The sequence below is a fragment of the Pelecanus crispus genome, chromosome 4, assembly GCF_030463565.1.
Source record: "Pelecanus crispus isolate bPelCri1 chromosome 4, bPelCri1.pri, whole genome shotgun sequence".
NCBI lineage: Eukaryota > Metazoa > Chordata > Aves > Pelecaniformes > Pelecanidae > Pelecanus > Pelecanus crispus.
The window spans coordinates 31,037,791-31,061,247 of NC_134646.1; the positions used below are offsets into that span (position 1 = coordinate 31,037,791).

Below are 23,457 nucleotides of genomic sequence, written 5' to 3' on the forward strand. Positions count from 1 at the left end.
ATCTCTGCCTTTCTAGGTGTGGGCCCTGTAGAATCAGCCAGATTCTGCTAGTAGAAGTCTATTTTCCATGGATTTATGGTGAATAAGATAATTAAGGAATAAAAAAAACCCCAAAACTTTTGTACTTTGAAATGGAAAGAAGAACCTATCATGTCTATTTAGGAGCATTTTTTACCACTTCACTGTATCTTCTTTAAAAGCAGTACTTAACACTGGATGAAAAGAATACTATGGAAAAAAAAAGTAATGGGCTAGAGATTTTGAGCAGCTGCACTGATAATGAACATAATCAACTGTCTATCATATTTTTCATTATAGACCCCAGTTCTCAGAAGTTAATGTAAAAATTTCTAAACAAAATGTGCCATAAGTCTACATTTAGTCACAATTAATTATGAAAAGAAATGTATGCAAATTAGTCACTCACAGAGGCGATGAGCTCCAGTGCAGGCGGGTTCCGCAGCGGAGCAGGGGATTGCCAGCGTACCGGGGGGTTTCCTGAGCCCGGGAAATCCCAGGGGAGCGCAGAGGCTTGCCAGGAGCAGGCCCCTCTCACAAGGTGTCCCCACGTGGGTGGGGACAGGAGTAATGGTGGCCACCACGACGGTCGCCCCTGCTCCCACAGAAGGCAGCCCCAGGCAGCGCTGGCAACAGGGCGGGCAAACAGGGCATCGTGGGTCGGCAGGGAGGGTGTGCAGGGTGGGCACCTCTTCTAAGGAGGGGCATTCCGCTGGCCCAGCAAGACACCTGAAGTACACATAACCCAGCAACAGGCCACCATTCTGTGAGCCATCTGCACGGGTCAAGGGCACTCATTCTACCTGACCGTCAAGGCAGAATGGTGGGCACTCATCTGAGAGCGAAGGTTGCAGCTCCAGCTGGGGGGGTCTGCACCATCTACCCCAGCGGTGGTTGATGCTTCCACCCAGTTGGAGCTGCTGAAGGGAGAGGCTGCAGTGCGGACCTCCGACTGCAGGGAGTGCCTAGACCTGCCCTGGGGCAGGGACAGGCGGCAGACCCGCCTGCAAAAGGTGTGCCCAGGTGGAGGACCTCCGGCAGCAGGTGGCTGAGCTGCAGGAGGCGGTGAGAAGGCTGTGTAACATCAGGGAGGCTGAGGAGTTAGATAGCAGTCTGCAGTGGACCAACAGCCCACGGCCAAACAGCCAAAAACACCCCCACGGCCACACACAGAATAATGCAGAAGAATGGATGGTTGCAACAGCGTGGACCAGCAGGATGAAGAGACTTGCCCCCCCAAAGCCTGAGCTGCCCTTGCAGAACCGCTCTGTAGACTGAAGAGGAAAGACCCATCACACCAGGAGAGACGCTGCAGCTGAGTCAGGCAGCCCGATCTGCTCCCCATATAACAACCAGCACAACTAAGAAAAGGCGACAGGTGATAGTAGTTGGCCACTCTGTTCTGAGAGGTATGGAGGCACCCATTTGCTGACCTGACGCACTCTCTGGAGAGGTGTGCTGCTTGCTGGGGGCTCGTATCAGGGATATCACCGAGAGACTACCAAGCCTCATACAGTCCGCTGACTATTGTCCGCTGCTGTTGTTTCATGTGGGCACCAGCGATACAGTCAGGAGTGCTCTGAGGAGTATCAAGAAGGCTTTACAGAACCCTCGGAGCGGCGGCAAGGGACTCTGGGGCACAGACAGTTTTTTCATCAGTCCTCCTGGTCAAAGGGAAGGGGTTTGAAAGGGCCAGTTGAATCTGGTGAATCAACAAATGGTTACAGGACTGGTGCCACAACCAGGGGTTCAGCTACTTAGACCATGGGACTCGCTTTGAGAAACCGGGTCTACTAGGGGCTGATGGGGTCCACCTGACAGAGAAGGGGAAGAGCATCTTTGGTCATAGGCTTGCCAGGCTGGTGAAGAGGGCTTTAAGCTAAAGCTGCCAGGGGAGGGGAACCTCAATCCATCCCGCTCCTACCAGTTTGATGCCAGTGCCAGCAATAGATGCCCAGAGCCTGGAGAGGGATCACAGGTCAGCAGGAGAGCACTTGAAGAGCAGCACAAAGGAATTCCAGACAGTAAGTCAGCTTTATCGGGGGCCCAACTTAAATGCCTCTATGCAAACGCACATAGCATGGGGAATAAACAAGAGGAGTTAGAGATGTGCGCACACCTACAAGGCTGTGATCTTACTGGCATCACAGAGATGTGGTGGGATGGCTCCTATGACTGGAGTGTTGGAATGGAAGGATACAGGCTCTATAGGAAGGACAGGCAGCGGAGACGAGGAGGGGGTGTTGCACTCTATTTCAGTGACCAGCTGGATTGCAGGCAGCTCTGCCTGGGGATTGATGAGGAGCCGACCGAGAGCTCAGGTCAGGATTAAAGGGAGGGCAGGGATGGGTGACATTATAGTGGGGGTCTGCTACAGGCCACCTGACCAGGAAGACCAAGCAGATGAGGCCCTCTGTAGACAGATAGGAGCAGCCTCACATTCACAAGCCCTGGTCCTCATGGGGGACTTCAACAACCCCAATATCTGTTGGAGGGACAGCACAGCAGGGCATAAGCAATCCGGGAGGTTCCTGGAATGCATTGATGATAACTTCTTTCTCCATATGATAGAGGAGCCAACAAGGAGAGGTGCTATGCTGGACCTTGTTCTCACCAACAAGGAGAGACTGGTGGGGAATGTGAAGCTCAAGGGCAGCCTTGGCTGCAGTGACTATGAAATGGTAGAGTTCAAGATCCTTAGGGCACTGAGGAGGGTGCACAGCAAGCTCACTACCCTGGACTTCAGGAGAGCAGTCTTTGGGCCTCTTCAGGGATCTGCTTGGTAAATACCATGGGATAAAGCCCTGGACAGAAGAGGGGTCCAAGAAAGCTGGTTAACATTCAAGGATCACCTCCTCCAAGCTCAAGAGCGATGCATCCTAACAAAGAGGAAGTCAGGCAAAATGCCAGTAGCTCCTGGACAAACTCAAACACAGAAAGAAAGCCTGCAGTGTTTCAAAGAGTTGTGATCAACAGCTCGATCTCCAAGTGGAGACAGTGATGAGTTGGCATTCCTCAGGGGTCAGTATTGGAACTAGCGCTGTTTAGCATCTTTATCAGTGACATGGGCAGTGGGATTGAGTGCACCCTCAGCAAGTTTGTGGATGACACCAAGCTGTGTGATGCAGTTGATGTGCTAGAGGGAAGGGATGCCATCCAGAGGGACTTTGACAGGCTTGAGAGGTGGGCCCATGCAAACCTCATGAAGTTCAAGAAGGTCAAGTGCAAGGTACTGCACATGGGTTGGGGCAATCCCAAGCAGAAATACAGGCTGGGCAGAGAATGGATTGAGAGCAGCCCTGAGGAGAAAGACTGGGGAGTGTTGGTTGGTGAGAAGCTCAACATGAGCCGGCAATGTGCTCTTGCAGCCCTGAAAGCCAACCGTGTCCTGGGCTACATCAAAAGAAGCGTGGCCAGCAGGTCAGGGGAGGTGATTCTGCCCCTCTACTCCGTTCTCGTGAGACCCCACCTGGAGTACTGCGTCCAGCTCTGGGGCCCCCAACGTCAGAACAACATGGACCTGTTGGAGCGGGTCCAGAGGAGGGCCACAAAAATGATCCAAGGGCTGGAGCACCTCTCCTACGAGGCCAGGCTGAGAGAGTTGGGGTTGTTCAGCCTGGAGAAGAGAAGGCTGCGGGGAGACCTTATAGCAGCCTTCCAGTACCTGAAGGGAGCCTGCAGGACAGCTGGAGAGGGACTTTTTACATGGGCATGTAGTGATAGGACAAGGGGTAATGGCTTTAAACTGAAAGAGGGTCAATTTAGATTAGGAAGGAAGAAATTCTTCACCATGAGGATGGTGAGGCACTGGACCAGGCTGCCCAGAGAGGCTGTGGCTGCCCCATCCCTGGAAGTGTTCAAGGCCAGGCTGGGGCTTTTAGCGACCTGGTCTAGTGGAAGGTGTCCCTGCCCATGGCAGGGGGTTGGAACCAGATGATCTATAGGGTCCCTTCCAACCCAAACCATTCTGTGATTCTGTGATTAGTTCTCATTTGCCAGCTGTTTGAATGGCAGCCTGTCAGCATTTGAGATCACTGCAGTTGCCAAAACGATACCCCATGTAATTTGGGAATTGAAATTATTTTGTAATGGCAAGCTTTTTAGATAATTCCAAATACCAAACTTGTGACTGGGAATATATGCTAGATGGGTCAAGTCCAAAAAAAGCAATATACCTTTCTACTGCTTTTGTAGCCTCTAGCTGCAAATGACACTTCAGCTTCAGAATATCCAGGAAGGTTGGAAGCAAGCAGTAGCATTTCTCTTGGATAAACAAGGAAAATGATGCATTAGATTTTGCATTATTTTTTTCATGAATTTTCATCTCTTTCATGCATGAAGTTAGAAACTGATGGGGCTGTTATGGGACTGCAGGTAGGCTCTGAAGGTAGTCCATGAAATCGTGGCTGGGACAGCAGGTCTTTCGTATAATGTTTAGTTGAGATTTTTTTTTTTTTTTAATTTGCTCAGTATATTTAGCAACAGCTTTTACTTAAGTGTTTTGTATAACAGTGTTACTGTATGACTGCATCTTGCCCCTAAGGTACTGCAAAACAGTGTGCTCTTGCCAGGGTCTTTGATAATACATACAGTCCTGTAACATAATACCTGTATGTGAGTTATGCCTGGAGATTCAGAGACTCTGCAAGTTTGTTTGTGTTATTTACAGGCACACTGTGAGCTTGTCATGCTGCAGAACGAGCAGAGAAGTGATCATGGAGATGCCTTAGTGTCTTCCCCAACACCTTGTATTTCCTTCTTTAAACCTTTCCAGCTGTTCTATTATTTGAACTACAGGAGAGTTGAATTGATAGTGGAAAATAAACATGGTGAATGGATGTTAATGCAGGGTCTATTTTGCTTTTTCTCGAACCATCAGGTGACATTTCAGAGCTGCTATGTGAAGTTTACACCATTTGCCACCAGGTTTTTTTGGGGGTTTTTTTTTTTGGTTTTTTTGGTTTGTTTTTTTTTTGGCAACAATTTTGATTGTTGCTCTCTTCAACTTGCCCAGCAGTGACAGGGAGGGAGTCATAACACCTACATGTCACATCCTGGGCCTCAAATCCAGGAAAATCTGTCTCCTGGTCCTGGTCTCAGGTCAGACGTTGCTCTGGGACAGGCTGCATTCAGAGGGCAGCCCAACTCTCCACCCGTGCCAGACCTGCCTCTCCACCACATCGGCTTCGGAGCTAGGGCACTTGGAGCTGGTCAGGCTCCAGTCAGACGGAGGGGATCAAGAGAGTAACAGCTCAAACTTCTGTGCCTGGCCAGCTTTTCTTGCTGCTGATGTGCAGGCAACCTCCAGTACTGGAAGTAAATTCAGATAGTGACAGGAGGTGGCAACACTTGGTTTCTCCCCAGGTTTAATGTTTTAAATGCAACTTCTTTAAGCTGCTAGCGAGAACGGAGCAAATACCATGCTGCATCCTTGCCAGTGAGGAACATTAAATTCAGAAGTGCCTTTCAGACGTAGGGACACTGGGGTGCAGGGAGGTAGATGAGGCTGCCTGCTACCTTGCAGGGGTGCCCGCTTCCCACCATGGTAAAAAGTCATGAAATCTATAAGTAGTCAGCTGAACTATTGCTTGGTTTCAAGGGTGGGAAATAAATCTGGATAAGGCAAAACAAATTGTATAGGATTGCCCCGAAGAGGGAGAAAAGGGAAGAGCTCTAAGGGCCATCTGAATCAAGACTCCCACCCCTTAGATGTTTTTAAGGGGCCTGGTAAGGTTTTGCCAGATGTGAAGTCATTTTTATTCCAATGCCACTTCTCCTTTCCCCTCTCCCATACATGTTCTTTGTCCTGTTTTGCTCTTCCTACAGCTGGCTTTTGACAGGGGAAGCCAGGAAGTTTTGGCTTTCTTGGGTTCTGTATTAAATTTTAACAACAGGAGAAGAGAGGTTTTGCTTCCTGTCTTGAAGTGATAGATGGCCATTGTGCTTGTTATCCTTGAATACAGGCGTGGAGAGTCATCAGCGGTTTAAAAGCAAGAAGGAAACGATCATTACAGAAAAAAGCCAAAACTTATTTTTGAAAGCAGCAAAATGGAGTCATTTTAAGTTCTGTAACACTTTGGTGTAATTGTAAATAGCTTTTCTCTAACAATATTTCCCATTTGTGCTGTCAAAACTGCGTACAGGTTATGCTATGTTTTGTTTTTCTTGCATGTGTTTTTCATGCATTTTCAGTGTCTTAAACGGTAAGAATGAGTTTCAGGGTGCTGAGGTTGTAAGAAACAGCTCCTCTGTTCTCCTTGAAAGCAAGACTGTCCATGTGCAGTGAAAAATATGATAGAGAAATTCTTGCCATTTTCACCTAATGATTTTGTTTTCACTCATACAGTACAACATGTCTTGGAAAGATATATTCAGTGGGTACACTTCTGGGGTTTTACAAGTCACAGAATTTACATTTTAAGTTGTGAAGGGGAAGGATAATTCTTATTTACCAAGGAGATGAAGTTCAGAAGATCAAACATCTTCAGTTTGGAGATTGATTTGCCTTTCTTCCTTCTGTCTTTCTCCCTCTCTTTTTGCACACCAGCTTATTATCTGGTGTCCATAAGCAGCCTGTGCATACTGTAGTTAGTGGGCGAGGAGGTTTTCTGTTGTGAGCAACCATCATATCGCATTTTTCTTTTTCCGAGTACATTGAATCTTAAAGTATAATAGAAGAAATTACTTTCTTTCCGACAAGCAATAAGGTGATTGTTACTTAATAAATTGCAACTTTCCAGCATTCCTCTCCATGCAGTTATAGGGTGGGAGAAAAAAAGGTGCTGCTTCTAGTGTTGTCTCTACTGAAATCTGCCTGCAGAGCAGGGGCTGATTTCATGAATGATGCATGTTGGATGGAACATTTTTGAAAGATAGAGCTAAATGTGGCACTTCTGATAATGCTATAACAGGTGCTATTATTTTCTTCCAACAGTTACCCTGCTGTGTGTGAATTCCTACAGCACAATAATTTGTTATCTATACTCCGAGCTCATGAAGCCCAGGATGCTGGGTAAGTATGTGTGGAGAGGGGGCACTAATAATGAATAATGGCTTACCGTTGTCAAACAGAGCAAGGAAAGAAAGAACAACTGCGTGAGAATGAATGGGAAAATTTAAAATTAAGTTGCAACAGCTTTCACTTTTTATTAATGCTATAAAAACATAGACTGGCATTAGAATGTCTTTTACATGATTATTACTGAGTTACAGGACTTAATGAATCCTCATATATCCCATTTACTTAGTCTTAGTGATTTTAAGTGGCATAAAATGACCAAAAGTTATTTGGATGCCAAACTTGGGAAGTAAAACAAATTCAGCTCAGAAAAAGAAGTTTTGCAAATGTGCCTGAGTCTTCTGACACACTGATTGCCACGATGCCTGGGAAGTGATTTGGCTCACAAAGGCCAGAACTGTCATCTCTGAAGTCTTTCACACCTACCTGAAACTTCTGGGCCTACTGGTTTTACGCGTTATCAAGACAATAAACTTGTGGAACTCAATAGCCAAAAATGATTTTATGCAGGAGTGTCATTAGCAAATTTAAGGAGTTTATTAAGAAACTGTGTGCAAAAACAATCCAGGTCAAGCACCGGGTGGTGTTGATGGTTCCCTCATGAAACTATTGCCAGTGTAGAAATAGAAGTTTTTATGCTGCTTTAAAAAATTATAAAAAATTATCTATTCATTGAAATTTACCATACTTGTGAGATTTTAATGAAGGACTGGTATCTGAATAAGTAGCTTTGCATATCTTGCATAAATTATTAATGTGTTTATTTGGAGGTAGAAACTTTACCCAACCTGAATAGTAATAAAAGATAAAGTAGCAAGATTGTAGGAATAAGGTTGATATTCACTATGCATATAAAAAGCTATTCATATAAAAAGCTATTTTGAATGTTTGAATTATCACATACTTAAAAAACCTCAATGCAATTAAAAGCAAGCTATTACTCTGCCAAAAATAACTGGCATGAAATACCCAAGGGTAATAAAATTTCATTTTTATTGTATTGCTTTCCAATAAAGGGTGAAAAATAAAATTTTGTAGAAGGGATTGCATTGAAACTATACAATGGTTTCAGTGCAACCGTTGTGGACATTTGCCACGTTCTCCAGTTTTTTGTAGCTGAAGACTAAAGAGCAGTATTTGGTGTTACTTGTGTCTTAGTAAGACAAAAGTACGGTTCAGTTGGTTTCCTTCCAATTACTTGTAGGTTTAATGCTTGATTGATTATATGTTGGTCAATAAGCCTTTTATTTTTCATAAGGCAGCAAAGCTAGGTAAGGAAGACATGCCAGCATTAATAAACTGGGTAATAGACTGGATGAGATTAGACGTGGCATTGAAAATACTGGAACCCCTGTTTCCCCTCCCCTTCTCATAGTTCCTATCTCCCCTGGCCTTGCCATCACTTGCATGGCCAGAGAGGGCAGGCAGCTGGAGGGTCATGGAGGACATGCACTTCTCTTCTGAAGGCAGTACCATGCGTCTCCAAGCCATGTGCTCGTGCTTGCCTTCACCCGCAGTCCCACAGAGGCAAAGTCTGGGAACGTCCTGGGGTGCATGTGCATAGGGGCCACCTGGCTCCAGGGATGGCCACTGGGCAAATTCATAAAAAACCACCTCTAGCTCAGTAAATTTCAGATGGAGATGCAGCTTTCAAGCATGGTGTGGATCCCTGGCCATCCCAAATGGATATAATGAATAGGCCTGCAGGAAATATTTTTTTCCATGGCTTTAAAAAGCACATATGCGTGGTTTTCTGTCTTGGCATTTGTTAACAGCCGGTGCAGTAATGTCCTAGGGTTTTTCGCACTATATTTGGTCAGTGACAAATATACCTACAACGTTGGGCAATAATTAGTATCTTCTCTTTCCTTTTAGGTATCGTATGTACAGGAAAAGCCAAACAACAGGCTTCCCTTCACTAATCACAATTTTTTCAGCACCAAACTATCTAGATGTATACAATAACAAAGGTAAGAATTTAGTTCCTGTTAATATACAGTAGACTGTACTTCTCTTTACTCAAATATATTACATTGGTTTTCTTTTTCACTCCTTTATTTATCAATTCATGCCCATTTTCTTCCTCTATTTATTAGTTCATGCCCATTCCTTTTATTACATAATAAAAATCTAATTAAATTTATCACAGGCGGATGCATGCCTCTGAACATAACTGTGGATTCTAATATGCCTTAGGATATTTCTGTATTTTGACTTCAAGTTATTAAGTAAATGTTACAGGAAGCAAAACTGAAAACAGCTCTATTAACTAAGAGAAGTATATTAAGAAATGCTGTGGGTGACATGTTCAGAGCCCAGTGTTCCTTATAATTAATTATTTGTCCCTTTGTTCCTTTCCAGTAAAATTAATGGGAGTTTGTATATGCAAACCCTCTAGCCAGCTAACAAACTTTGACACATCATCACGGGATAAAGCATGGGACACATATTGTCTGAGTTCCTTTATGTTTTGGGTTTTTTTAATCACTTGAAAACTATTTTGTAGGAAATGAAATATTATTAGCCAAAAAAAAAAAAAAAAGTTACTGCACAAATAAGAAGTCACTGGTCACTCTATAAAGACTCTACTGAATACAAGTGTTTGCAGCTTCTCTGAGTTTATTAGTGTATTGCATTCCCTGAAATCTCCCTCCTCTAATGAACTGGGAAAAAAAAAAATCATGTTTCTAAAAATAAAGCATTCTAATAAACCTGTCCTCCTATATCTTGAAATGAGCAGTAATGTTTATTTTCTCCTATTCCCAGTAAAGCTAAAATTATTTGTGTTCCTCTGTGAGCAAAACAAAATAATTTTTTTCTCAATGATATGCTTGAAAGTCACTCCATTGCAAAGAGATCAGTCTTTCTTGAGAAGAGACATTTTTAATTTGGATGCTTGCCTGCAAAGGAAATAAGCAGTTTTAATTTTTTTTTTTAAATTTGCAAAAGAAAGCTTCGTCAGGCATCATTTTATATTATGAAACTCATAATCTAAAAGCTGTTATGCCACGAACTGTATGCAAGAGAAGGAAACACTTCACTGTTAGATAATAGGGTTTGTACACTTCGGTGTTATCGATACGCGTCTTAACTTGTGGAAAAATTAATAAAAGCCTTCTGCAAAAAAACATGTAAGCAGAGCTGTCAGTAGCTACTTTTGTAAAAGTAAATAATAGAGGGACTCTGCTAGCAACCCAAAAAGTGCAGGATGAAACAAGGAATGTGTTAATTTTCTTGGCAGCATCGTTGCTGTTGGTGAAAAAGTGTGTTTACTCTCTGGGTAGAAGGCAGACCAGTGACGGGTCTGTGCAAGTAAGGTGACAGAAAGCATTCACCTTTTGTTTCTTAATTCATGGAGGCAGTTCTGTGCACATGAAGGCAATGGGTGACCAATGTGAGATTTTTGTCGCAAAGGCAAATGTTAAATGTAAAGCAATGATTTATAACATTCAAGATCTTGAATTTGAAACCACAGAGTTGGGGTGGTGAAGGGAAGTGCCTCTCCGATATCTCCATTTTGGAAGAGAGGGTCGCTTCCCTTGTTCCAGGATGCTCTGCTGTGGCAGGCAGGTCTTAAAACTGGTGGTGGAAAGCCTTTTCTGGTGAAAGGCTGTAGGCCAGCTGCTGAAAGGCGCTGGTTATCTGCAGTCACAGCTGAAGTTTGGGCGCGCTGCTGGCAATATCTGCTCTGAGTAAGCTCAGGCAAATCAGCAGCGGTGCGAGATCGGCACCAGTGTGCCACTCTTTAATGTATGGCTTGTTGTAAATTTAGAGGCTGACCTTTAGCAGCTTTGTAATGAATTTCTGTTGAGTTTAACTGCTTCCTTTTCTCTCATTAGAAGTTTTGAAGCATTATTTCGTGTGACTGATTGCACTGGCTCTTGGCATTTAAAGTACATCATGCATAGTTTTTCATGCTGCATTGCTTATGCATCTTCATCTGGATAGCGTTTGGGTGCTTGCTTTCCTCTTCAAGAAAGAAAAACACCATCATCCTCAATCAGTCCAAAATGTGGCTACTTGTTGGCTTCCTTGATTTGCAGCAGATGAATTAACTAAGAACACAGAGCTTCTGACTGACTGATTTCAGGAGGCAAAGGAAGGCTTTTCCATCCAGAGGTGTTACAGGACAGTTGCTCTAGCTGACTCACCGTGCTCTGGTGCGGAACCTGATAGATTTTTTACAGATCATCTAGGGTTTTGGTTACTGTCAGTCCTTGGAAAAGGAGTTACTTTCCTACTAGTAAGTGCCTTCCTTTCTAGTATGCATTCTTAGTATGCTTCTGGTTGTCACTTAGCTAATAAAGTCACCCTAAATAAATTCCTGAGAGGCTTCATCTCCCATTGACATGAATGGGTCATTTTTAAATGCAGTGTTTAAGATAAATACATTTTTTAAAAAAAACTGCAAGGACTAGGAATGCTCATTTTCTACCCCAGGTTGATAGTTCTTATACCCATTAAAGCAGGTGTACTTTCTTGTACTTCTTCAAAGCATTTCAGGAGTGGGCTTGGTTGCCAACTTTATCCAAAGGCTTATTCAGTTCCCGCTGGAGAGCAGCCACTGGGATCAGGTATGTCCTCAAAGAGCAGTAGGGAGGCAACATTCCCAGAGCAAAAGGAGGTTCGGCAGGAGTAGCTGAAGATAAGCTGGCCAAACAAGACCATGTTCAGCATATCTGCTGTTAATAATGCTGCTGTGGACTCTCTGCATGGGCTGTCTCAGAGTACCAACCCACCACGGGAATCTCTTTTGGCTTTGTTCTGCTGGATTCTGGTACCAAAGGGAGTTTTCTGTATCCTTTTGGTTACTGGCCATTGCCTCGTGAAGGCTGCATGTGTAATTTGTCCGTCATGCGGCTGCTGGTCCTGTCGCAACCCCAGCCCACACACATGCAGAACTTCGGGTGCCAAAGTTAGGTTTTTCAATTAGGAGGCTCCTGTCAGGGGTTCCCTGTGTAGTTAATGGAGACAGAGAGATACACTTTCAGGGGGTGATTCAGAGACTCAGAAACTGCCTAGATATGGGCAGCCTAGTGTCCCTCCTCTTTCCAAGACTATCCTTCTTCATTATTGTTATTAATGCCTTCCATATTCATTATAATGGAGAGCATTGGCAAAGGGGAGGAATTTATACGTATGGTTTTTGGCAATTTCTGAGCTTCTGTTCAGTGTCTTCATAGCTTTCTCAAACATTTCTGCTCTCATTTATATTATTAAAAGGCATAAAGAAAAAGATACTTTGAGATTATTATTAAAACTTGTTACAAGAAATACTGGTGCATTGATGATTTTCTAAGACTACTCCTTCTGGAGAGGATCAAAACTCCTCATGCAAGAAGATAAATGTTAATTGGATTGTGATAGTTACCTGTGAGTTCAGGGCCTCGGAGGAAGGCTGTACTGATCAAGAAACTCTGAGAAAGTTGTGTAAGTACAGGTTTACCCCTGGATTCAAAGGTGCCCATTACCAGGAGAAATTCTCTATAGCAACAGAATAAGAGGGTGCTAAAAATTACTGCATTGTATGATCTGCTGGCCTTGTACTGTGTCTAAACTTTCATTCCTGCATTTAATATTTCTTAATGCCTTAATTAGGGCTTGCTGTAATGCTGTTCCTGCCACAACAAAACAAAATCAAGTGAAAGATTTTACAGAAGTTCTACAGAGGCAGGCAATTTATTTGTAAATCATTGGCAATACTTCATATTTTAGTGTCTGGCTGTCACTTCAGTAAGTGCCCGCTTTTTGGCTGAGTGAACAATTTTAACTAGCTGTCTAAAGACAGACTATTATCTTTTGAACACTTTTAAAAGATTAGGTTTCATAGTGGTGAGATAACCACCAGAGAATCCAAAGCTATAGAAAAAAATAACGTGATGTCTCTTCCAACATGCTGCAACTTACACATGGTGTTGCTGAAAGGAAAAGCAGATGATGAAGGAAAGAAACAAAGAAAGTATGCAGGGCAGTTTGGGATACTAGGAAAAATCAAAACCAGCTGTACAGCCGTATGCTTGTTAATGTATCAGGTAAGTAATATATCAAGGAAGCACGTATAGAGTATCAGCCTGTGGTATACCATAGATACACGTTAAGAAATGTACCTGATCCAAATGGATCTAACAGGAAATTTATTTTCATATTGGAAAAAGGCAGAGTGATATACCTGGAAAATAAGGATGATCTTTGAGAAATAATAGCACTTTGGGAGAAAGAAAAAGCAGCATAACCTTCTGTTTGCCCTATCAGTTTTCTTTAATGCTTTGTCTCTGCTGTTGTGATGAGGCCTTGTCATGGAAACAAAAGCTTTTAAAGAGGAGCTGTCAGGGTATCTAGGCCATCTCATTGCCAACGCAGAGAAGTTTGTCAGAAGTGATTTTTGCAGTCTGTTGGTAAAATCTTGAACGCTATTGCGCTGTTTCTTTGGAAGACACAATTGCACATGTAAAATAGAAATCTTCAGAATTCTGTAAGGGAACGTTTTCCCTACTGGAATTAGCCCCACTTCTGTACTAGATTATTTACATCATTACCTTGTATAGTAAATCATTTTTTCCTTTGGTAATGTTTAAACTCCTTAAGCATTTTGCTAACCCTTATCCCTGACCTGTCTTGGGCAGAAAACACTGTGGTTACTTAGCAACTCTGCTGGAGGAGAAGGCACTGTTCCCAGTTGCACAGTTAATGCTGAAGTTAATTTGGCATTAAATCAGAAACTGAAATTCTTTCTTAGGTATGAAGAATTTGAGAGACCTTTCACTGCATTTATTTTCTAAACACAGGATGAGTTTTCTGGAAAAAAAAATTACAAGAAAATTAGTTAACTTGTTTGCTAAAATTATTTTGAGATTGTTTATCTGAAAACATGTAGTTCATTCTGGGCTGGTATTTCTGCCATGCTCATTATTTTTTTTTCCTCTGATGGAAATGTTATCATTAATTTATACTGAAAAATGATTCAGTGGATCTTGAAGCAGGATATTGTAATGTCTTTGGGTAATTCTGAACTATCAGTCACACAGTTTAACGTTCACGTTGCTTAAGGCCTTAATCCACCTCCCAACATAGAGGCTTTTAAAGCACCATTTGAGATGCCAGAGGGGTCTAAGAGATCCACTCAGATCTGACAGGCATGACTCAGGATACAGGGGCGATCCAGGCTCATCTTTAACTGAAGGAGACCAAGGAGATACCCCAGGGGGTCTCAGATGGCACTAGGTGCTTATATGTGACTCTGAGAAGGTTAGAAGAGCTGTCCCCATTTCTAGCTGAAGGATGGAGTTTTCTCACCTGCATATTTTTCACCACCTGTATTTCCAGCCGTAGGCATCTATGTTAAATGCTTAAGGCTAAACAGCACGAATGCCCTTTGCCTGCTGCCTTAGTGTTTCATTTCACTCTAATATGATTTCAGCATCCAATATCTCAGTTTACTAGCATTGGAAAGAAGTATAATGTCATTTGGGATATCTGCACATCTTCACTTTACAAAACATTAGCTTCTAAAACTCATTTACAACAGCAAGTACCAAAATCGGGTTAAAATGTATGTGGCTGTTAAGAATAATAAAATAAGATTCGTGCTCTGGTTGGTGAATATAGGCGATAAAACTGTGGCTGGTGGCTTGGTCTGCTAGCATCTGTCTGAGTATACATTTGGAAAGAAAAGTATAGAGGTTGCAGCCTGGAATAATAAGCAAATATTGGAGAGAGTCAGGTTTTCCCCAGTTACGGGTTTCATAACCGAAGGAACCCATCACACTTTCTTCTGCTTCCTCCATCAGCGACCGCGTGGCCTGTAGTCCTATAACCTTCAAAAGATTCCTGCTTTTTCAGGGTAGCTGGGGTCTCCTATAGCTACTTAGGCATCAAGTTAACGTGGACTAAGAAATGAAGCAGAGGTGAAACCCCCAAACATTTCTGAGCCAACAGAGAGGAAAAAAAGAGCTATGACCAAAAGAAAGCAAGGGGCAAGAACACCCCAGGGAAACTCCTGCTGTTATCTGAGAAGCATTTTCTTCTTGATCCAGGTGAAGTTTTCTTTTTCTGACTACTAAGCAGTAGTCAGAACTGCACAATCATAACAAGAACCAGTTTGTTTAATGTTAAATATCAACTTCATTAGTTATCTAATAAAAATATTTTGTGTACATTGTGCTTGTAAATGAAAGATTTTAAATTAAAAATTCAGAAAAGTATTTGTGATACCAATAACTACCCTACTTTATTTTATTCTTTTCAGAGTAGGATTATTTTAGAAGACTTCTGTCTCTGTTATTACCCTTGTCTATTGTATAGTGTGGTTTTTCTTCAAGTGGCTTTTGAAGTCATTTGTGGGGGAGCTGTACAGGTCATTTACAGAAGAGAATAATTTTTAAAATACTGTTACCAGAGCTTGCTTTTGTAAGGTGTTCAGGTATATAAATTAATAAGCTGGTATGAGGATTTTTTTTTTTACAGTAATCTCAAAATAAATTATCTTCCTTTAAAAAAAAAACTGAACCCAACTAAAGCCATTGATATGTAATTTGGTGTTTTCCAACTCTTCTGCTTCTGGTTCAAGCTTTTTTAGAGACCAGTTATAAAAGTTCCTTGTGAAAATGTTTTATTCAACTTTCACAGAATTTAGAAATAGACTTAATGGATGAAGTGAAGAGATAGTGGGAAGGGGAACTACCTCAGCTCACTAAGATGATGAATTTGAAGTTTTAGTCCTTCTAAATGAATCTTCACAACCATTAAGTGGTCCTTTTTGTGTGGTTTTGACTCATTTTTGCTGTAAAGCCACAAACTATTTATTTTTATTATGCAACTGTGTCACTGTAATAGAAGGAGAATGAATTTCGATCTGCCATATATAATTTCACCCAAAAAAATGATGGAAATATTAAGATCATCGACACTAGTTTTCTCATTTTTGCTAATAACAGTATTAAGCCATTTTTATTTTACTGAGCAGCAGAATGGCTGCCAACTGTCAGACTAGGATGGGCAAGAGTCAAATGTGGCTTATTGAAATGGAGGGTGTCTGCCTGGCAAAAATTCATGTAAACGTTAGCGAGCCGTTTTCTGTGTCTATCAGTGAGTAGGTTTCAGAAACTCCCGGGTCACTCTGGACTCTGTCATCAGCCACAAAATGGAAAACACTTAGCAACCTATTAAATTTTTGTGGGAAGCAACAGTGTAGTGCATCAAAAAAAAAGTTTCTTGTCTGATTGACACACACATTAATCAGTGGAAGGAGATGAATAATGAGAAGAAATGGTTCATCCCCTTCAGCCAACATTGTGATACACTGCATTTGCTACGGTCCTGTGCCATATTGCAGTCATGCAACTTCACTGCTGGCTGTTAAGTGATAACCAGCCCCTGGAACTATGTTCCTCCCTGGGGAGACACAGGTGGGAAGGCTGGAGGAAAGGGGAAAACAAAGTATGATATACGTCCTTCTCCGTGTCTTTGTCGTGGTATATTTCTGACATACTTTTGATTCATGCTGTTTCACCATTTATGAAGGCATTATTGTGTGTATTGTTTCCTTCCATTTTTCTTTGACTAAAGCTGAGGAGGATCACTCTGAAGGTCACAGGTTAACAGATTTCATCAGGATGTCTTAATTCATAGCTTAAAAAGGCAAATGGAAGATGACTTATGTAAAGTTACATCCATGTCTTCCAGTATGTGCAGTATATTGTCTCTAGTGTATAAAGTATTTGATGACAGCTCATCTACAGCTACAGAACTAGAACTGCTACAAGATTAAGTGATGACCAGGAGGATGTAGTAAAGTCAGTGCTTGTCTGCATGAGAATAAACATCTGAGCAGCAACTGTGTTCAGAGCTATATGTAAATGCTAGTAGTGAGATGACCAGCACACTTCATGTAATGTTCACTGAACTGTCTTTTAAAAACTGAAACCCCACCCTTATTTTTCAGGTAATAAAAATGTAAAGTGCCAGTGCCTTTTACAGTGGATGGAAGCTTCCAGTTGTGTTGACTGTCTTAGTCCCACGCTGATTAAAGATCCTGTCTGCAGTCTCCTGTAACTGTATTGTTTAAAAACTTTTATGTTCAGGATAGTTATGAGTCCCTTTGGTTTTAAGTGGTCATCTCAAAATTACCTTTTTCTCCATGAGCAAAGAAATACTTGCTCTTCCATTTCATAAATGGTTCTGTTCGCATCCAACAGCACATGTATTCTGTGCCTGTGCAATTTAGAAATTACTGCATTTCAGGAAACAGATTCTGTAAATTAAAATATACCCTAATTAGGTTAGAGATACTGTTACCAGGTTGAGTCTTTAACCCCATTATTAAGATTTTACATTACATGTGTCTTTGCAAGAAGACAGAAAAGGAAAAAAGGAGAAGGAAGGGATGAGATTTAGTTTTACTGTTTCCCAAGTTGAGGCAGTTGGCCCATAAAGTGAACAATAGAAATCCAGCACTGGATGATTTTTATTGAAAGACCATATTATTGAAAGCTCTCCCTCAATATATTCTTTTAAAGACAACAAATAGACCTGTGGTATAAACAGCTGCTGAACCCATCCCCATTCTGTGTTCTTCCTGGCGGTCTCAATGAATGGCCTGAGGTTTGCGTAATCTACAGCTCCCTAATAACCACTTATTGCTATAAAAAATTTTAAAAGTGCATGAAAGTCTAGATTTGCTGTGGAATGTAGTGTTAGCATAGTGTTGGGCAAACTTCATGCTTTAGAAAATGAGTTTTGATAAGGACAGTTATCTAGGCTTATTGCAGAGTTCATTCTATTTCATCTGCTGCATTTTCAACATGATTACTTTGCTCCTCCCTAACCAAATTGGTATTCCCTTTCTCTCCCGCCTACGCTCTCTGCCCTCTCTACCCAACCCACATTCAGCCTTTCCCTCTTTCATCTGACTTTTGACTGCATTGGGCCTGGGTACAAGCTATGGTGTCTCCTAGAAATAAATAGCTGTTTGTTACCAATACGCTCTGTAATACCTTGATTTACTTTGTTCTATTAATATTGCAAAAACACGTTAAAGTTAATCAGATATGAACCTGAAGTCCATTAACACAAGTTAACACTGAACTTGACTTGGCGCTTTAAAAAGCGTCAATGGCATAAAAATCTGTATTTCTGCCCATTAGCAAATATAGTCTTTTTGTGCACGTGTGTGTGTTGACAAGAATGTTAGCAAATTTTAAATAGTGCAAGATAAATCATATTATTATTCATTCATACTATCGGGAGCAGTCTCTCATGTGCCTGGAGTCTGAAAAATGTGGGAAGAAAGTATCACCTGTTGTACAATAGTATGAATGAAATATGTTGAAAATGTTCATTGGAAGAGCAGCATTCAAACTCCGAGTGATAAATTTTTTTCTTTGTTGTCTCCAAAGTGTGGTTGTGAGGAACTTGGGTAACTGTATGATATGGGTGGTTGTGGGTAGTCTGTCTTGTTCCCTGCTGGTGGCAGATCCTAGAGCCTACGTTCATGATTACTCAGGGTTATCAATTCATTATTTACCAACCCATCTTAGTGCCAGGGGAAGCTGACGACACTGCTTTCAGACTGGAAATGGCTTGCAACTTCCTAGAGGCTGCATCCTGTTACAAGTAGCAGTCAAGCGCTGCCGCTAGGTCAAGTGGTTGGAAGGTGGTGTGCAGCTCTGCAGGCTGCGCACGCTATGAGCATTGCTGCTCTGGTAGCCGGTCACACGCGCATGGCTGACGTGTCTCTTGTCTCTTTCCTTTCTCCCTTCTAGCTGCAGTATTGAAATACGAGAACAACGTTATGAATATCAGACAGTTCAACTGCTCCCCTCATCCGTACTGGCTTCCAAACTTCATGGATGTGTTTACCTGGTCCTTGCCGTTTGTGGGTGAGAAAGGTATGGAAATCGGCTCTGTTCATAGAAACTGCAAAATGGTTTCTTAGTCACTGTGCATGTGGCCTCGTTCATTTGAAATGGCAAGAATAATTTGAAGACAGATGACTTGCTTTTGAGGACAAATTTGAAGAAATAGGCCTCAGAGGGGCAAGCAATTGCCAATGGTTAATCACACTTCTCATACGTTTTTATAATTTCCACTCTTTCCCGGCTACGATGCCATTATGTTTCTGCTGAAGAAATAGATTTTATGGCATTGCAGGCCAGAGGTGCGTTCACTGAATAAAATTCAGTGTTTTAGTTGTTCCTTTATAAGCTCTTGGGCATTCCCTTGGATATTGCTTGCTGCTCAAGGGACATCACAACACACTTCACTACATCATGGTTGCATCCTTACCCAGCTGGCTTTTCTGATATGATGATGATGGGTTGCTTTTTCACCAGCAAACACAGAGCTAGTGATGCTAACACCCAGTCTGGTTAATTGTTCCTGGAGAGAGTAAAGAGATGGCAGGAAGAAGGAAAACCTGCTCCTCAGCCCCTTCTCTGCCCGGGGTGTACAGTGCCTCATTGCTGGCGAGAAGACTCTACAACACATAAATGATGCTTTATTGAAACATGATGCTCTTGATGTTGCCTGAAGACAACTTCATGCTATGAATGGCAAGCACACAAAAGGCATGAAAACACTTTAGTCTAACATATTAAATGAATACATAATGCAAACTGCTTAAACCCCAAGTCATTTTATTCAGGGCCTGAGATGAAGCTTGCTTTGATCTGTCCATTATAGGATACTGCTGCAACAGCAATTACTGCCAGAAAACTATAATAAACTCTCAAAAGCCGCTTGGAATAACAGCTCTCTTAACAGGCAACTGGAAATACAGCCAGCTGTGCCTCTTACCTGCAGTCATGACCGGCTTTGTTTTCAGCTACTCTTTTGTATTAGCAAAGCCGCTGGTGAGATGCCTGAGGTCTCTGTGAACAAAGAAGATAGACAATAAAATAGGGATTAACAAAGAATAGACAGCTGTTTCCACTAATGGAGACATTACATAATCCATGCTGACGCGTGTTGCAGACTCTTGTGAAGCAGATAAAATGCTTTCATTTTCTTCAGCTATAAACTCAGCCAGGCTGTTTTTAGGATGGGCCTGTTCTCCATACATGTAAGATGGTCTGTAAGGTCATTTTTCCAGAGGTTTCCCATTGGTGGCCTCCTCAGGTGAGGCTGCAGGATGCACAGCCAGATTTGTTGAGGTCCTGAGACCATCAACACTCCTTCATCTTTTTTCTCGGGTTTTGGTTGGGGTTCTTTTTTTTCCTTCATGTCTTTCCAGTGGTCACTCTTACCAATTGCTTGGAACTATTAAAGCCCCAAGAAGTGAAATCGGTGTTTTCCCTTTCTCTGCAAAACAAAACTCATGGATGTAAGAGTTGATATTCTGCACAGCTTTTTATTTATTTCCTTTTTTTTTATAGATTTTTTTTTCCTTAAAGGCCAACCAAGGTAGGAAGCTGTTAGTTTCACTGGTGGTTGTTAATGTGGAAAGTCTTTCCACTAATCCTGTCAAAGGAAAATATTAAATCCTTCACTAATGTAGGAAAAATATAGCTGTGTCCCACCCTTCTAATGTGCTAAGCCATCATACTTGTCACAGAAGAGGATTTTAATAACCACTTGATTAAAACTTTTAAACTTTCAACCTGTGTAGCAAGCGCAAGGCTAGACATGCCTGGTAACCCTTTTAATGATGCTTACTACATGTAGATGTAGTGGAGTTTTTCTCAATCTGCTAATGTTTTCACATTTTACCTCATAACTTTGGCTTTTTTGATCTCTAAGTTCCATTTCCTTGGTTGTGATTTTTGCTGGGTTGCTTTTTTTTTTTGTCTGTTCTTCCTCTATGTGCTCTCTGGTTAGTGTCTCACTGTTGACTTTCCAGAAAGAGCTGGGACCAGATTAGGGGTAGCCTGAGGCTGACCCTTCCATGCCTGAGTTGCAAAGTAAGCAAGCTGAATATATTCTGAATTCACCGATAATAACATTTCTATTGAATATAGAATAGTTCCAGCTGGAAGGGACCTACAACAATCATCTAGTCTATTTGTCCTGGATTTCAAGAGACGCTGCCCCTTTGTAGACATCTTACAAGGGTTAATGTTTTGTTGAACTGAAAGTACAGTGTCCAAAACCTGGATAAATAAATAAGTATTCTGTGATCCCTCTTGCTGTAACTTTTTCAATTGAAATGTCATTCCATTTGCTAAGCAGGGAATTCAAATCCTACTGCAATGTAGCAGCAAGAGGAGAGTGGTCAGTTCTGCTGTCCAAGTTGAATGAAAGGCAAAAATGTATTGAGGGGGAGAAAGCAAAAGTTACCTAGTTCACTGACAATTGCAGAAAAGAGAGATTGTAAACACATTGTTTTTTTTAAGGTCTATTTGTTGTGGCATTCGCTTTATTTGGAACAATTTTTATGAAAACCTGTACTTTTCATTAACTACACAAGACACTTCAAGCTTATGTTACTACATGCGTAAAACAAGGTCCATGTTGTTTAAAAAGTGGATGCCATTTCTGTACTGAATTTTCATTAACACTGCTACAGCTACAGTTTGCTCTCTGACAGATGAGGGAAGCTTAATATCCAAATTTTGCATTTGTTTTCCATTTAGTGACAGAGATGCTGGTAAACGTGCTGAACATCTGCTCAGATGATGAATTGGGGACAGAGGAAGATGGGTTTGATGGTAAGAGCCTCCTGCCCTTGGTTGACATTGTTTGCCTTGAAACTACTTTAAAAGTTTATTTACTAACCCTGGGATAATTATCTGGGTCCAGTTTAAGTTCTGTGCCACTGAAAGCAACTGTTGTGCTAGGCTGCAGTGGATTGCTTACTGCATGGAAAGACTTAATGGAACTCCTGCCCTGTTCTAACCCTTTCCTTGATCTCACTCTTTCGGTTAAAAAAAAGTGTATTTCCCTCCATGAAATCTGGGTTGTGTTGTCATGAAGGGGTCAGATGTTGATTTTATGCATAAGATCCCAGGCATTCCCATAGGAAGTTTAATTACATCAATGAAGTCTTCCTACAATGAAATAAGCTTCCTGCAGAGCTCCTTCCAAAATGTCGTACTGCAACTTTGGAAGACTTGTACTCGAAATGTTTCATCAGTCGCCTCTTTTAATGCACTTGTGTATCTAAAAGGCTTTAAGAAGCAATATAATCAATAAAAATAAACATGCAAACACAAATAGAGAATGTTCTGGCCTGACATTTCTGCTTTCTCCAGAATGTCCCTTTTTGGTTGGGCAAAACTGAAAAAAATCCCACATATCCCTAACGTTCTTACTATGAATGCTTTCAGCATTTAAAAAAAAAAAAATCTAGGAAAAGAACAGAAATATTAAAAACTTAAAAAAGAACCTGGAAAAATCTACCACTACCAAATATTCTCAAGATGTTTGTAGGTGGAATGAATGATCAAGGAGAATGAAGAACTTTCAAGTAAGACAAATATTTAATGAAGTTGTAATTAATAATTAAACTTCTCTCTCAAAGTCTTTATTTTTAATCTTTGGAAGAGGAAGCTAGATCACAGGTTTTGACAAACGTTTCCTCTGCAATGGAGAAGAAGGGTATGCATGACAGTGCTTTGCTTTTACTCTGAAAAGCCAGATGGAATTCCCTGTTCTGCATCCGCCGTGGAGTGTGGACGTGAACAATTATCTTGCAGGACTTGGGACAAAGACTGAATTTATTGAAACCAGTAATCAGTGGAGAGAAGAAAACACCTGTTTGAATATTGTGCCCAATTTTTTTCTCATGAAATTTAAATAAGTAGCTACTGTGTAATTAAAGCAGCGTGTGAAACAGTACGGAGGCATACAATGAGTAAAAACTGTGTCAAATTAAATACAGTAGCAAGAAAACCATGTGCTTAAAATCCTTGGCTCAAGAAAGCACTTAAGCGCAGGCTGAAATCCCACTGAATGCAATACCAAAGCAAAGGCTTTATGGGAAGGATTTTTAAATTAATTCAGCATTGGCCTAATAACTTTCTTTTAAAGTTGTACTATAAACTTCCATTGAGCAGAGACAGGCCAATGCCTATAGTCCTTTTCTAAAATTTCCCTGCATCAGCATTCACATGCCTAAGTTACAGTTCAGCAGCACATTTTCAAAAGCAGAGTCACAAATGATGAGGTGTTAGGGACCTTTGGCGACAGCAGCCCTCTTCAGCTGCAGGAGGTCTCTGCATCTACTGCGGTTTTTCCAGGAGGAGGAGGGTGAAACCCCCTGCTCCCTGGGAGTTTTACCACCGCAGACGTGGAGTTTGCAGCATTGCAGGTGTCTAAGCAGGGAGGCAGGCTGAAATCCTCCGGGCTTGTATGTGTGTGTACTGCATAATGATATCTAACAGCGTTAAAATTTCCAGATGAGGAATAATCAAACCATTCCTGGTACTGTAATGCTAATACTGTTGTCTAAATCTGCTTTCAGGTTTTTTTCGGTATGAATGCTTTCT

At 41.6% G+C, this 23,457-nt stretch overlaps 1 protein-coding gene across 2 annotated transcripts in view; it reads left to right on the forward strand.

Moving 5' to 3' along the window:
* Nucleotides 1-23,457, forward strand: part of PPP3CA (protein phosphatase 3 catalytic subunit alpha) — a 206,712-nt gene that overhangs the window by 165,311 nt on the left and 17,944 nt on the right. For both annotated transcript variants that reach the window (XM_075709822.1, XM_075709823.1), the window contains 4 exons: nucleotides 6,953-7,030; nucleotides 8,912-9,006; nucleotides 18,796-18,921; nucleotides 21,604-21,678. In XM_075709822.1, coding sequence (XP_075565937.1) covers nucleotides 6,953-7,030; nucleotides 8,912-9,006; nucleotides 18,796-18,921; nucleotides 21,604-21,678 — 374 coding nt within the window. The remainder of the gene's footprint in view (nucleotides 1-6,952; nucleotides 7,031-8,911; nucleotides 9,007-18,795; nucleotides 18,922-21,603; nucleotides 21,679-23,457) is intronic.